The following is a 13,446-nucleotide window of genomic DNA, read 5'->3' on the forward strand; positions in this document are numbered from 1 at the left end:
ACAAAAGTTTTAGTTCAGGCAGTAGGTGGTGGTTTTGCATGCACTGACCCCTTACTCATCCTCATATGACAATGCACCATGACGAAGTAGTTTGATACAGTGAAACCACAGGATAAAACACGAGGTTATCTTGCCAAGTGTCCAACGCTGCTTCTTAGCACAAACCTCTAGATGGTCACTCATCTCATTTTTACCAAGTCTAATATCAAGAGAACAGCCTCAATAAAGATAAACTAAAGCACCTTTGGAGAACAAGTGCAGCCCCAGGCAGGACCTGCTGCTTATCATGTACAATTAAAGGAGAATAAATGCTCTTAATCTGCAGAGGGTGTTTTGATCTAAAGAACAAGGCTGCCATTAGTACTTTGTCTTGCTGTTTCAATAGCTAAAAATCTCTCTTTAGGACCTCCCTACTGCATTTGTGGCTCTCTGCTAGGAATCTAATTTTCCTCTATTCTGTAGGCATTTCTGTAGGGTTCATCAAGTTTAAGATGTTAAAACCACATATCAACAATCTAATATTACATCATTCTTAGCAGTACTGTAAAAGTACAGTGGAAAATCACAGGATTATATGAGCTATTGATGGAAAAGTGCCTGGTTGCATGACACTGACCTTATGTTACTAAATATAGGCTGTCATATATTAACTGTTCCTCTACGTTCCTCACTAAAAGCCGCCATGTGTGCTGTCAATCTCATCGTCCTCCATGCTGGGAAACAACATGTGGCCCAAAATGTTCTCCAGACTTTCAGAATCAATGGCATGAAGCCTCCGGAAGTATCCAACAGAAAGGCAGAGATCACAGAAATGCTGATTTGCATGGGACTAATCACTGTCACAGGGCTTCTGTGCTCTGGTCTGAGAGCAGAAGGAGACACAAATTCCTGTGAGGGTTGCATCAATAAGAGCGTCCAGCATAAAGATCAGTGCCAAACAAAAATTTGCAGATCCATCAGCTGTGGCAACTGCTTACAAAAAAAAACAAAAAAAAACGGAGCAGCTAGAAAGAAGCTCATCTTGTCCTTGTTTAGTCCCCTGAAGACTCTTATTGAAAATGTATGGCCTGCCTGTTAGTGTTTGAATATATTGTTAAGGAATTCATTGGGAAATTTTGAATGACAATTAAGCTTTACTGTAATCATCTGTACAGCAATTTTAAAATAGTTCATGTTTAAGATCCAACTAAAAATCAAGCAAAATAATTATTATCCTCAAGCCAACCCAACAACAACCACACTGGTTGGGACCTGGTTTAACAGCCGTGTACACTTCGGGCAGTACCTTTCCATAGTAGGAGATGGCCTCTTTGTACTTCTCGATAATGTCCTCAGGACTCAGGCAGTTCTTTGCTCGTCCAATCTCAGTGCTGGTGTCCGCACTAATGCCGTTGGTTGTGAGGGCTCCTACAGTCAAAACAGGACAGCATAAGATTGGTACAGGAAAGAAACAGAGAAGACGGCGCATCACTCTGGTCTGCTACTAAAGGAAAGGAAGGAGAAACAGAGTGAACAAAGGAAGAAGAGAAAACTCTTTGAAGGAACAGTACTGGACACCCCGTCAACACAAATACTTTCAAATATATCACATAACACAGACCACGTTACAGTAATGGATTGAAATATTGTTGAAAACCCACAGGGTGATGAACCAAATGTATTTATCCCATTTTTCCGATTTAAAAGAACTAAAACATGAAGGGGTAAAATTAACAATAAGATATAAACACAGCCACAGGTAAACTTACCTGTTAGTCTTTAAATGAAAGTGCAGACGGCCTCTCTAAGCCAAATCTGATTAGAATACACACTGACCTGTGTGTGTGACTGTGATGCTGTCACAATGTATACGATGTGATGCTGACCAAATGATATTTGCATCATGAAGGGGCAATGATTGTACAGTGCAACACACTGTGTAATTTTTTAGTTAGCGAAGATACAAATATACACAAAATATAAAAGAAAATATTTGCTAATATAGTGACAGATTCAGCAACAGTGAGCGTTTAATAAGCAGGAAGTCTGCACGACTGGTGTTTGACTGCCCCCCGCTGGAGCAACAACAGTCTTCAAAGAGAAATATTCTAGTAAGCAATTTCTTTAAATCATTTTGATAGGTTTCAATTATTTTTCTTTCATAATCAAGAGTAAGATGTATGCTGGTATTATTAATGGGTCAATAAATAAGGAATGGAAGCAACTGAGAGAGGTCATTTAAAGATCTGGTGACTGAAAGTGAGGCTGTGAGGAGAAAAAAAAAAAAAAATGGTGAAACCAAACCAACAGAGGAGAACATCTGTCACAGGAGGGAGAAGTACATCGGGTGATTTGTGAAACAAACTATATAAATCAAGGTGGTGACCGTGAAGGATGAAGAGTGATATAAAAACAGATGCAAACGAGGGCACGTGTGATCACAAGCAAGCAGGCAAATTGTTGTCCAGAAGAGCTAAGTTGGTTATACATTCCATACCTGGATCAATGAGAACCTCCTGAGCCCCTACAGACAGAGAGAGAGAATGCAGATTCACTCCATGATGCAGGGAGCAATGTTAGCAGTGTTAGTCCCAACAATTTGCAAAAATGGCTGCTGCTGGTTTGCCATGAAACACTGAGCATGTAGCTGTATTATTGACACTGCTCATTCATCGGCCAATCAACATCCTATTAAGTGATGACAAGCAATTTTGAGCTCAATAAGGTGTGGTGAATAAAGCTTTGTGTTAAGCTTCCAAACATTTACACTGCTGCAGCTGCTGCCACTCTGGCTCATTGATATACTACACCGCTATACACACACTATAGTAGTATTTTAACTCTATATTAAACTACATAAGAGCGCCATACATGTTACATTTTATGCATAGTAGTACTTATAATATGTAATACAAAGTGGTTGTAACTATATGGAGGTTGATTAAATTTCATTAAAACCATGTGCGAAACAGAGCATGTGCAACGGTACTAAAAAAGTTGTGTACTTACACAACTTAAAAGTAATAAACAAATAGTATATTTTACTCTTTGTGAATTAGGCCAAATGTGTAAAATCTGCAAACATGAGGAGGCACTGGTGCAAAAGTAACTGAGGGAGGGAGGCAGTATAATGCCTTCATAAAGTGCTGCATTTGAAGCGCAACACCTGCTCAAAATCTCATTTCATTTCATTCTCCTCATCACAATAAACAAACTGTTTGTTTAACAAACAAACTGTATTCACTGGCTTTTAATACAGTGTGAGAGTTATTTGATGCTAATATTATAAGTTATTTGGTACTAGTTATTTTGTAGTTCTGTACAGAACTTTGGTCAACGCTGCTGCTGTAATGAAATGTGCTATAAAAATAAAACAAACTTCAACTTATTATTAATGCAACCAATAAACCCAAACTGATCATCTTCAAAAAATGAAGAAATATATCTGAATAAAACTGAAAAGAAGAACTCTACTTTTGACAAATTCGGAAAACAAAATATTTACCGTATTTCCCGGACTACAAAGCGCACCTGAATATTAGCCGCACAAGCTAAAATCAGGGGAAAATCCTGTTTTGTACATACATTAGCCGCACCTGACCAAAAGCCGCAGGTGTTTCAATGTTGACTCATCATATGTAAGAGAATATGCACAAAGGGAATTGTCAGGAAAGAGATGGCTGTTTGGAGACACACCCCTTTTATTAATATTTTGAAAAACAAGTTATGGGTACATATTTGCACATGTGCTGTGCTTCATAAATGAGTAACAAATGTAGTACATAACAATAACCTACAGCACACCAGAAAAATAGATTCGGACTACCTTTTAGGCTCAGGTGCAGTGACACGGCTTTAACAAGAAGAAAAGTCAGTCATTCACCACCATCTTCCTGCGCTCTAAAACCACCAAAGTCCTCTTCTCCAGTGTCGGATACGAACAGGATCAGGATGGCTTCGTCATCCACTCTCAGCTTCTTTCCTTCGTCGTCACTTTCAAAACCAAAGAAATCCTCATTGTCATTGTCAGTGTCGGAGTCGAACACCCTCTGAAGGGCCGTGGCGGTGTCCTCCTCTTCATCATGCAGCAGTCCAGCCCTTCGAAATCCGTTGGTGATCGTGGATGTTTTCACACTTTTCCACGCTGTCAGAATCCACCGGTGGAGTTGAGCACAACTTGCTTTTCGCAAGTTTATCGCCGCTCGTCATCCACGACTCCCGCTGAACGCGTAGCGCTACTTTGAAGTTTGTTTTTCGCGCTACTTGTACGGCACTATGTTGCCTGGCGGATGGACATGTGACCAACATACCACTCTTGAACCCCGATCCTTCCGCCAGGCAACGTAGTGCCGTACAACAGCGGAACAAACAAAACAAATCGTCTTACGATGTGACAAAAATCATGGACAATCTATAGAAAAGCCGCACCTGACTAAAAGCCGCAGGGTTCAAAGCTTGTGCAAAAAGTAGCGGCTTATAGCCCGACAATTACGGTAAGTAGTACAAAACCTAGAATAATTCTGGGCCATACTGTACATATCAGGGCCGCACGCTTATGCTCAAAATGATAATCATGATTACTTACAACATTGACATTTTGATGATTTCTCAGGATTAATCAATCATTTTATTGCCAAAAAACAAAACATATTAACGCCAATGTAGTGTGAAATTATTTGCGTCAAAATAAATGTATTCCACCTTATCAACAAAAAAATACATACAAAAAAAATCATCACCAAACTTAACACAAAATTAAATCAGCGCGGGGTACGACTTTCATTCTTACGGGCGATCGTGGCTCAAGAGTTGGGAGTTCGCCTTGTAATCGGAAGGTTGCCGGTTCGAGCCCCGGCTCAGACAGTCTTGGTCATTGTGTCCTTAGGCAAGACACTTCACCTACTGGTGGTGGTCAGAGGGCCCGGTGGCGCCAGTGTCCGGCAGCCTCGCCTCTGTCAGTGCGCCCCAGGGTGGCTGTGGCTACAATGTAGCTGCCATCACCAGTGTGTGAATGTGTGAATGACTGGATGTGTAAAGCACTTTGGGGTCCTTAGGGACTAGTAAAGCACTATACAAATACAGGCCATTTACATTGCATTACATTCCTTTTATTTAAAAGACATATTTTCAGAGGAACGGGACTAAAACTCATAGCGACATGAGACCCCTCTCTGTTTCTGGAAATGGTTTCATGCAGTTTGTAAAGTGTTTTCAGGTGTTTGAGTAAGTTAGTTGTGGCACAAACACTAAGATACTTCTTGATTAACATCACTTGAACTAAATAATACAAAGTATTGCCAAATAGATGATATTCTGCTTCGCAGGACAAGCTCTTTGCCTTGTGCTGTGCCAGATATTTGAACTTTCTTGTGCATTTGTCTTTAATTCAGTGTTACTCATCCAGTCAACAATCAGGAAACTTCTAGCTGCACAGTGCAGGGAACAGGCAGGCAAATACTCAGACGCTCATTTAGGGAGCTCTCCGATTCCATTTTGCTTTACGTTCTGTTTGCGGAGCATACATTTTTAGTAGTACTCAATCACAATTATTTAATTGTTAAGAGCTAAAATCGTGTTCAAGATTCAAATTCAATAAAACTGTGCAGCCCTAGTGCATAGCTGAATTCCTTTTTACTGAACATTTAGCTTTAATTTGTTTGCTGTTACATTTTTACTGTCACTGAAATTCCCTTTTTTAGTTATTTTAATTTGATCATTCGTTTAATGTTGTTGTTGTACAGCCTTATGTAGTTTATAAATACTTAAAACTATCTGAAAATTAATTGTTAGGGGGGGAAAAAAATAAATCATATTCCAATCCTAAATCCACAAATCCTCAGATTCATTCAGACAAATGCGTTTTAATAGTCTTTGTGTTTAGCAGACGGTCTACAGATTCAGTTAACTTAAGGTATACACAAAGCTGTGTTAAAATTAGAGCAAGTTAAAAGCAAGTTAATAACAGGGCAGGCAGAATAAATGATGTTAACTGTAAATTAGCAGTCATCAGGTTAGGTGAGAAAAGCTTTGGAGGTTTCAGGAGGTACTCTGCACACAAAGTAAGCCGCTTTCTTGAGCAAGCAAAGCTTAGCAGTGTTTGCGCTGCTGATCAGTAGAGATATTCTCACTCAGTTACAACTCACACATAGAAAACAGTCATCAAGGCCAGCGCTTGACAGCACGGTTACAGAGCGATGTGCTCACCTGCTCTGTGGCGTTTCCCTGCATCTAGTGGCTGGGAGATACTCTGTTTGCGCCCCATCATCTTCCCCGCTGTGCCTCCAGGGTAGTGGAATATGACAGAGGCTGAGCATAAACCCTCCAGTGCAGCTGCAGACAAAAAAAAAACAAAAAAAAAAAAACACAGCACTCTACCACTCAGATCAGCTTGCACTAATGATCATTTGCTTCAAAGTTTTGAGATCTGCATGTAAGGCGAGCAAAGGCTATAGTATTTACTCTCGTCAACAACTGCAGTATTAAGTCTGCTTCCTCCCAAACTTACCACCTAGCCAGAGGAAGTCATTAACTCCCCTGAGCAGCTCCACAGCCATGTGGTAGTGGACCAGCGCGTCCTGCAGCATGCCTGCCTGGAGACACAAGTCCCCAACGTGCTTCCTCATCCGTCCCTGACATCGTTTCTTATAATGCCTGAGGGGAAACGAGTAGAAAGAGGAAGGAAAAAAACTTCTTCAGACAACAGCAGGGTGGATCAAGTGTGTCAATTCAATCTAGAATAAATGTTTCGATTTTTGGCAATTGATTTGTTTGAATACAAAAAACAACTCTGACTTATGCTGTTGTAATTTCCTATGTCAGCAGGGGGTGGGGAGTCTTCTACAATGAGGATATATTAGGAGGGAGAGCAAAAACAAAAGAGCAACAAGACAAGGACAGAGTATGAGCTGTCCTACCACCCCTTGGCCTTTAGCCTTGCACAAGAACACACAGGAGGTAACAACTTTACCAGGACACACAGGGAACTTAGCTGCCTTGTGCAAGACATTTGAGACGTCTGAAAAACAGGAGGTCGTATGAAAACAATATGAGGGATCAGCAGGTGAAGTGAATTCATGGGCAGAATTCTCTTAGGAGTGTCATCTAGAAGCAGGGATATAAAAATCTACAGGAACAGCTATTCTGGGAGAACTGTGTCACACATTTGGGCAGTTTAAATATTCATACAAATGCTCAGCAGGCTGCTTGTGAACAGTTTTCTCTCTGATAATTATTTCTGGTAGGAAACTAGACTGCTTAGTAATAAAAAAAAAAAATTAAAAAAAACATATCAAACTAGATCTGCAGTTATGGAAACTTTCATCTGATTCGTGTCTTAGGAGCTGCTGTGCCAGGCTGGAATGTAGCACATGATCTCATGAATAAAGAGATGAGATCTGATCTGTGCCATTCAGCCAGACAGATCACAAAACAGCACCTTCTTATTCCCAAATGCTCTCTAAAGCTGGGATGAACTTCAGCAGCAATGACATGTAATGCTTAGGAGACCAAACTATCAGCTCCTCCTTCATCAGTGTCTTCATGTTTCAGTATTAAAAGCACCTTTTTTTAAAATAACTATTTGGTACATTTTTTTTTATATTTTGCATTATATTTTGTATCCATTTATTTCAGATTTTAAGCCTGGGAAACAAAGAAATCTTGTTTATAATATATATTATCACTTATGACGTAAACAATAGTTAAAAATCAGTGATAAAATGTCATAAATATCATAGTATTTGCAGATACAGGGACACAGGTCAATACTGCTGATATCAGCCGTAACCAATATTCAGCTAATGGTTTTCACACATACACACTCACACGCAAATGTACAATATTAACATAAAATTACTACCCTGGTGTTTACCATCTAAAAATGCATTTATAAAACCCCAAAAGTACAAGCATTAAATACCAATAAAGAAATAGACTTTTTAATGTTTTGCATTTGTTTTTACTTATATATTAAATTTGAGTTTTTGCCTTCTATTCAGTTAGTTTGCAAGGTGGGTTTGCCTGTTTCAGTTTAGATTTTTGGATTGATAATGTTTCATATTAGTTTAGTTTTTGTTAGTTTTCGCCTTTGTAATCATTATAATATGAAGTTCTTTCTTGTTGTTGTTTTTTTTTCATCTTTGCACGGCATAGGTTTCAGATGTCTACAAGAGGTATTACAATAAAAACAGCACTTTTGTGAAGGCAGTTCACTCACACACATGTAAACATTCCAAATCTCAGTAAGCAAATGCACCAAAATCCCATCAGTCGGGTTATGTTGACAAATTTTACCAAACTGACAAAAAAGAAAAAGAAAAAAGAATCCTCCATGTTTCTAGTTTATTTTCTCAGCTCCTTGCTGTGTCTGACATACCCTCCCAGAAGCAATAAAAGGGAGTTTGTGGCACAGACATCCTGAGAGAAAGAACAGGCAGATCTATTTGTGGATCACAAGCAGATTTGAGTTTAGTATCGGTTCAGTGCGACACGCTTGCCATGTTCCTGTATGTTCCAAACATGTTCCAGTATTTGCTTATCAACTAAATCTGATCATCAGTTATACTTACTAATACTACTGTATATTACCATTACTTTTTAAAATTATATAAAATAACAATATATTTAATGAGGCCAAAATCAGCAACATAATTGAAGGATGTGTCAAAGTACAATTGAAATAAAGTTTCCCATTATGAATTTTAATACTCTTAAATTTGATAGGTTTTAATTGGATCTTTTGTTAAAAAGGTTTTGCCATTTTCACTGTAATTAGGATCAAACTACACAGGTCTTGTAAATAAAGTCTCGTCTATGTTTCATTACGCTGACACAACAAGGACTTTTTTTTCCTCATTTACTTTCATTCATTATTGATTTTATATCTATGAATTTCATGGATGCATAAACACTGTGGCTACCCTGTTGGTTAAACTTGTACAGTCTAGTGCAATCCATGACCCATGAATTCAGACTTCAATAGTTTGAACCCCGTTTGTTTTTAATGCTTTGGCCATCCCATTTGCAAGTATGAAGATGCCTGATTGTTAAATAAGAATGGTTTTTGCAAAGCCTAAAAACAAAAAATGATCTCACTGACAAATAAATTGTTTTACTAACATCAGTGTTCACCATCAGAAGTTTGTATGAGCAACTGGACTGCATTAGATATATTTATATTTTGGGCTTGAGACATTATAATTGTAAAACGTATTAAATCAACCTATGCCTGTGTTTCAACATTATCAATGAACTTGAACTAGCTACTCTCCAGACTTTGGGCTTAAACACATTAAACAAAGAGCTGTAACTTGTAATGTCTAGAGTTCTGCCTGTACAATAACTGCTGTAATTCATTATCAGTGAAGTACCCTGATTCCAGCCAAAAACAAAAAAAGGATTTTTGGAAAAAAGTAAACAGCTTTTCTAGTAATATTCAAGTTTTTTTAAACCAAGATGGAATTGGTGGAAATGCTCACCTGGAGGCTTCAAAATAACAGATCGCAAACCACCTGGAGATGTCACAACAGCTATGTACACTTTTTATACCATCTATGGTTCTACTTTTAACATTTCCTAGGAAAAACACCACCTAGGTTACTTTTGTGCTTAAATTTAACTTCTCATGTGTCACAACTCTTGCACTGCAACGCTGCTGCTCGGCACTAAAGTCATACTTTGAATTAGGTAGTCTGTCATCAATAACAGTAACTCATTAGAAGAAAAGAATGGATGTCCTTCATTTTGTTTACACACAGAGCCAGGAGGACAGGTATAATGGGAGTAATTAGGATTTCTTGTAAATGGGAAAATACTTAGAAACATGGTTATTTAACTTCTCTTAGAATCAACTGTGAAAGTAGAATTAATCTGTGTGTAACTGGTGAAATTAACAAAAATGTTGTGCTGCTTATTAGTACTTCCGTACATTCAGGATTCATTCTTTTCCCTGTGGAAGAAGGAACTATCTTGCATTTAAAAACTATTTATTCAAAGTGCTCTTACTTTAATTCTGATTATTCAGTTATTCAAAGCCAATAATGTCAACTAAGCCATTTCCACCCAGTTGGTCCATAGACTGAACAATGCGCAGGAGTGATGAGTTTGGTTTGGAGTCATCATCAAATGAACAGCAGCAGTGCTCTTTTGGGCAAAGCTAAAGCTGATGGGATAGATGTGGATTAACTAATGAGTCTAATGTCTCACCTTTTTGCACCCAATAATAAACTCACAGGACAGTATGAAAGAAAAAAAAAGAAGAAAGACAAATAAAGCAAGGTAAACAAACAAACAAACATGAACACAGCAAAAATCAAAAGACAGATTTTTGACAATTTCTGACCAGGTGAGGCTGACATGTTAGAAGCAACCTGACACAGACAACACCACCGACCTGCAAAATAATGTGACTGCGATGACAGAACGACTCACCTGCTGTCCGTGTCTAAACCCACAAAGTCCTTCTTCTCAAAGGGCACGCAGAGCAGGGGGATCTTGTCACCGGATTTATCTGTGGCACGGTCAAGCCGCTTGGACTCCAGGACAATATATATGGACTCCACAAAGTCCTCCACTCTCTTCTCCACATCAGAGCACTCTTCAAAGCTGGGATAGAAGGCCACGTCCGTGCGCTGCTGCTCGGTAATTTCCCCACTCAGCCCAAATACCAGTAACCGCGAGTCATACAGCGTGGAGCTGTACACTTCCTTCTGGCCGTGGAAGCGCTCGGCCGTCTGGGGCCACTCCTTGGACGTGGCACATGTCGTGATGGAGATGAGGCCCACCACTTTGCGGTGTGTCTGGAAGTCACCCCACTCGTTGTTTTCAGGCAGGTAGTGGTGGCGGTAGCGAATGAGGATGCGCTGGGAGTCCCTGATGTTCACCTGGCTCACGCTGGCAATGCGCTTGTAGATCTTGAAGAACTGATCCTCGGGAACGATACCAACCGGCTGGACCACCACAAGTACTGTCTGGTGGTCCTCAGCACACTGCATGTAGTCTGGGACGCTCATCTTTACATGTGACTGCATAAGACCGAAAAACAAACGCATTTAAAAGAGATGATCTTAATTCAATTTACAGTGGCAACAATAACCAGTTAATGTTTCAAACTGAAACATTAACTGGTTCTATCACTAATAAATGCACATTTCCAATATTACAATACTGAACAGCAATTTGGGAAATGCTAGCAAAAAAGAGGGGAGGGGGTTTGTCGCTAATCATCTTTAAAGAAGATGAGGGAAAGAAGAGAGCCGAGATGCCACAAAACAGCTTGTGATGAAGAGAGAAGCTGCTGCTGAAAGTCTTTTTATGTTAAGAAGAAAAAAGAGAGATTGAGAGAGACATGGACAGGGTTGCTACACACACAGCAACAAGAAACAAGGTGTGTATTATTCAAGGTGTGACACAAAGTTTGGAAGAACAAGTAAAATGGAATATGTTTCACAGTTGTCCTTCATGCTGAAATAAAATAAAACTATCAAGATACAGCAAAAGGTTTTTTGTACCACAAACTGGCACAGCAGTTCTTAAAAAAAGAAACCAGTGTTGCTAAGCCAGCAAAGCAACACTAAAAGTCTAAAAGACACCAAAAGACAACTAAAGGATTCATTGGCTTTAAGTGCAATATAGAATTACCTTTAAAATCCTTCATAAACTTGTGAAGTTCAAAAGTCCACAAAGCTCTCAGTTGTTTTAGCCTCCAGTTACTGTGGTCCTCTTCTTTGGGACAAGCTGCCTGCTGACCTGAGATCAATTACATGTGTGCAAACATTTTAAAATACTCAAAACTGTTCTGTTCACAAAGACTTGCACTCAATAGCTGTGTATGTGTGTGTCTGTGTATAGTACCATTTGTTTATTTTACCTTCTTTGTGAAGCAAATTGAGTTTATGTATAATGAAATTTGCTATATAAATAAAATAGCCAATTTTCTATATTGCAGATGATGACATAAATATTTCCATGGTTAAGAAAAACAAATTCAGATGATCTAAACAAGTCAAGAACAATCTGGAGTGGGTATCTGTTTTCATGAATGGAAACAGAGAGAGTTTATAACAAGCACTTCATAGTTTGACAGCAACTTCCAAAAATGTGTCCTTGTCCAACACACTATGAACCTATACGTATATATCTGCAGTTGAAGAAAAGTGTGTGGTGTTTTGTTTTGGTTTTGTAATTAGATTTCTGACAGTAAAAATATCTAGTTACAAAAAAAAAAAAAAAAAAAAAATAGAAAGCCATGCCTCTTAACCTCCTAGGACCTGGCGTCCACATATGTGGACATCACATTTTGGGTTATTTAGACCAAAATACTCAATTGTCCTCTCATTATACTGCTACTGTTCCATCGAAATTTTAAACGAATATCCTCATATGTGGCTGTCAATTTTCTTAGAAACAAAAATCAGGGGAAAAAAAAAATAAATCTGGTAATTCTTTGTTTTTACATTCATCGGGTCCCAATCAGCCCAAATATCAAAGAGAAATTAAAAATGCATGCTGTGGAAGAGTTCGGGTCTTAGGAGGTTAAAGTGACAAACTAAAGGATGTCTTTTATTAATTAAACTGTAACACAAATCTATGCAGATCGTAAACAGGTTTTAAATAAGTTTCCCATGAAAGCCTTTTTATCAAGGGTTAGGAGAACAACACAAATCTGCTGAGTTTAAATGATAAAGTCCTGCTTAGTGTCTCTGCTGTGTAAAGCGACTCATCCATAGGACGAAACGATGACAATAAGGATGCACTTCTGCCCAAAAGCAATATTAACACCTGCTAACACCTGTGATAGAAACAAACACCAAGCAGTTGGAGCTAACATGTGTCAGCTGATACAATTAGCAGGAAAAGAGAGAGGAAAACAAGATATCAGATAAAACAGAAGTCCCGGTTTAATGAGCTTTTCATAAGCTAATATGTCTCTATAAGTTTGTGGCTCCCGTTTAACTACATTCTGTCAACACACTGCTTTCAGCTAGCTTAGCTTAGCTAGCTAATCTATGAATGTGTTGCTTACAACGGTCATACAAAAACAGCACTGAGTAATGCGCATATAAGTTCAGTCAAATTAATTTTCTTTTACAGAAGTGCCATTAATACATTTCAAATAACGAATATTCACGTTACCTTAGCAGCTACCTGTCAAATGTTTGAGCTTCCTTCTTTGGCTCAGTACTTAGCGACAACAAATTAACAGCGAAACTTCCGGTGTCGGTTTTCAAAATAAACTCTCTAGCTGTTCTAAGACAATATCTTAAGGAAATACGAACATCAGTTCATTCAATAGTTATTTTTATACAGTAGATCTTTTGCCACTTTTGCTAGCTTACTGTAACGTGGTAGTTTACAATGAACTAACTAGTTTTCACGTTTCAGATTTTGAGAAGTTGAACAATACAGAAATGTGAGCCGCAATGAAGATATGAAGAAATTATACTCTGAATTTTTATTATTAAAAACCAA

The 13,446-nt window shown here is 38.6% G+C and overlaps 1 protein-coding gene across 3 annotated transcripts in view; it reads right to left on the bottom strand.

Moving 5' to 3' along the window:
* Positions 1-13,191, bottom strand: part of trappc9 (trafficking protein particle complex subunit 9) — a 242,605-nt gene extending 229,414 nt beyond the window's left edge. Inside the window, exons 1-7 of one of the 3 annotated variants that reach the window (XM_080863780.1) lie at positions 13,111-13,191; positions 11,617-11,724; positions 10,408-11,000; positions 6,485-6,630; positions 6,184-6,309; positions 2,477-2,503; positions 1,286-1,407 (exon numbers count right to left, since the gene is read on the bottom strand). In XM_080863780.1, the coding sequence (XP_080719906.1) occupies positions 1,286-1,407; positions 2,477-2,503; positions 6,184-6,309; positions 6,485-6,630; positions 10,408-10,988 (1,002 nt within the window). In that variant the 5' untranslated portion in view covers positions 10,989-11,000; positions 11,617-11,724; positions 13,111-13,191. The remainder of the gene's footprint in view (positions 1-1,285; positions 1,408-2,476; positions 2,504-6,183; positions 6,310-6,484; positions 6,631-10,407; positions 11,001-11,616; positions 11,725-13,110) is intronic. The other 2 variants (XM_080863781.1, XM_080863782.1) reach the window with 2 other exon arrangements.
* Between the last annotated feature and the right edge of the window lie 255 nt (positions 13,192-13,446).

Source organism: Rhamphochromis sp. 'chilingali' (genome assembly GCF_963969265.1).
Source record: "Rhamphochromis sp. 'chilingali' genome assembly, chromosome: 17".
Classification (NCBI taxonomy): Eukaryota; Metazoa; Chordata; class Actinopteri; order Cichliformes; family Cichlidae; genus Rhamphochromis; species Rhamphochromis sp. 'chilingali'.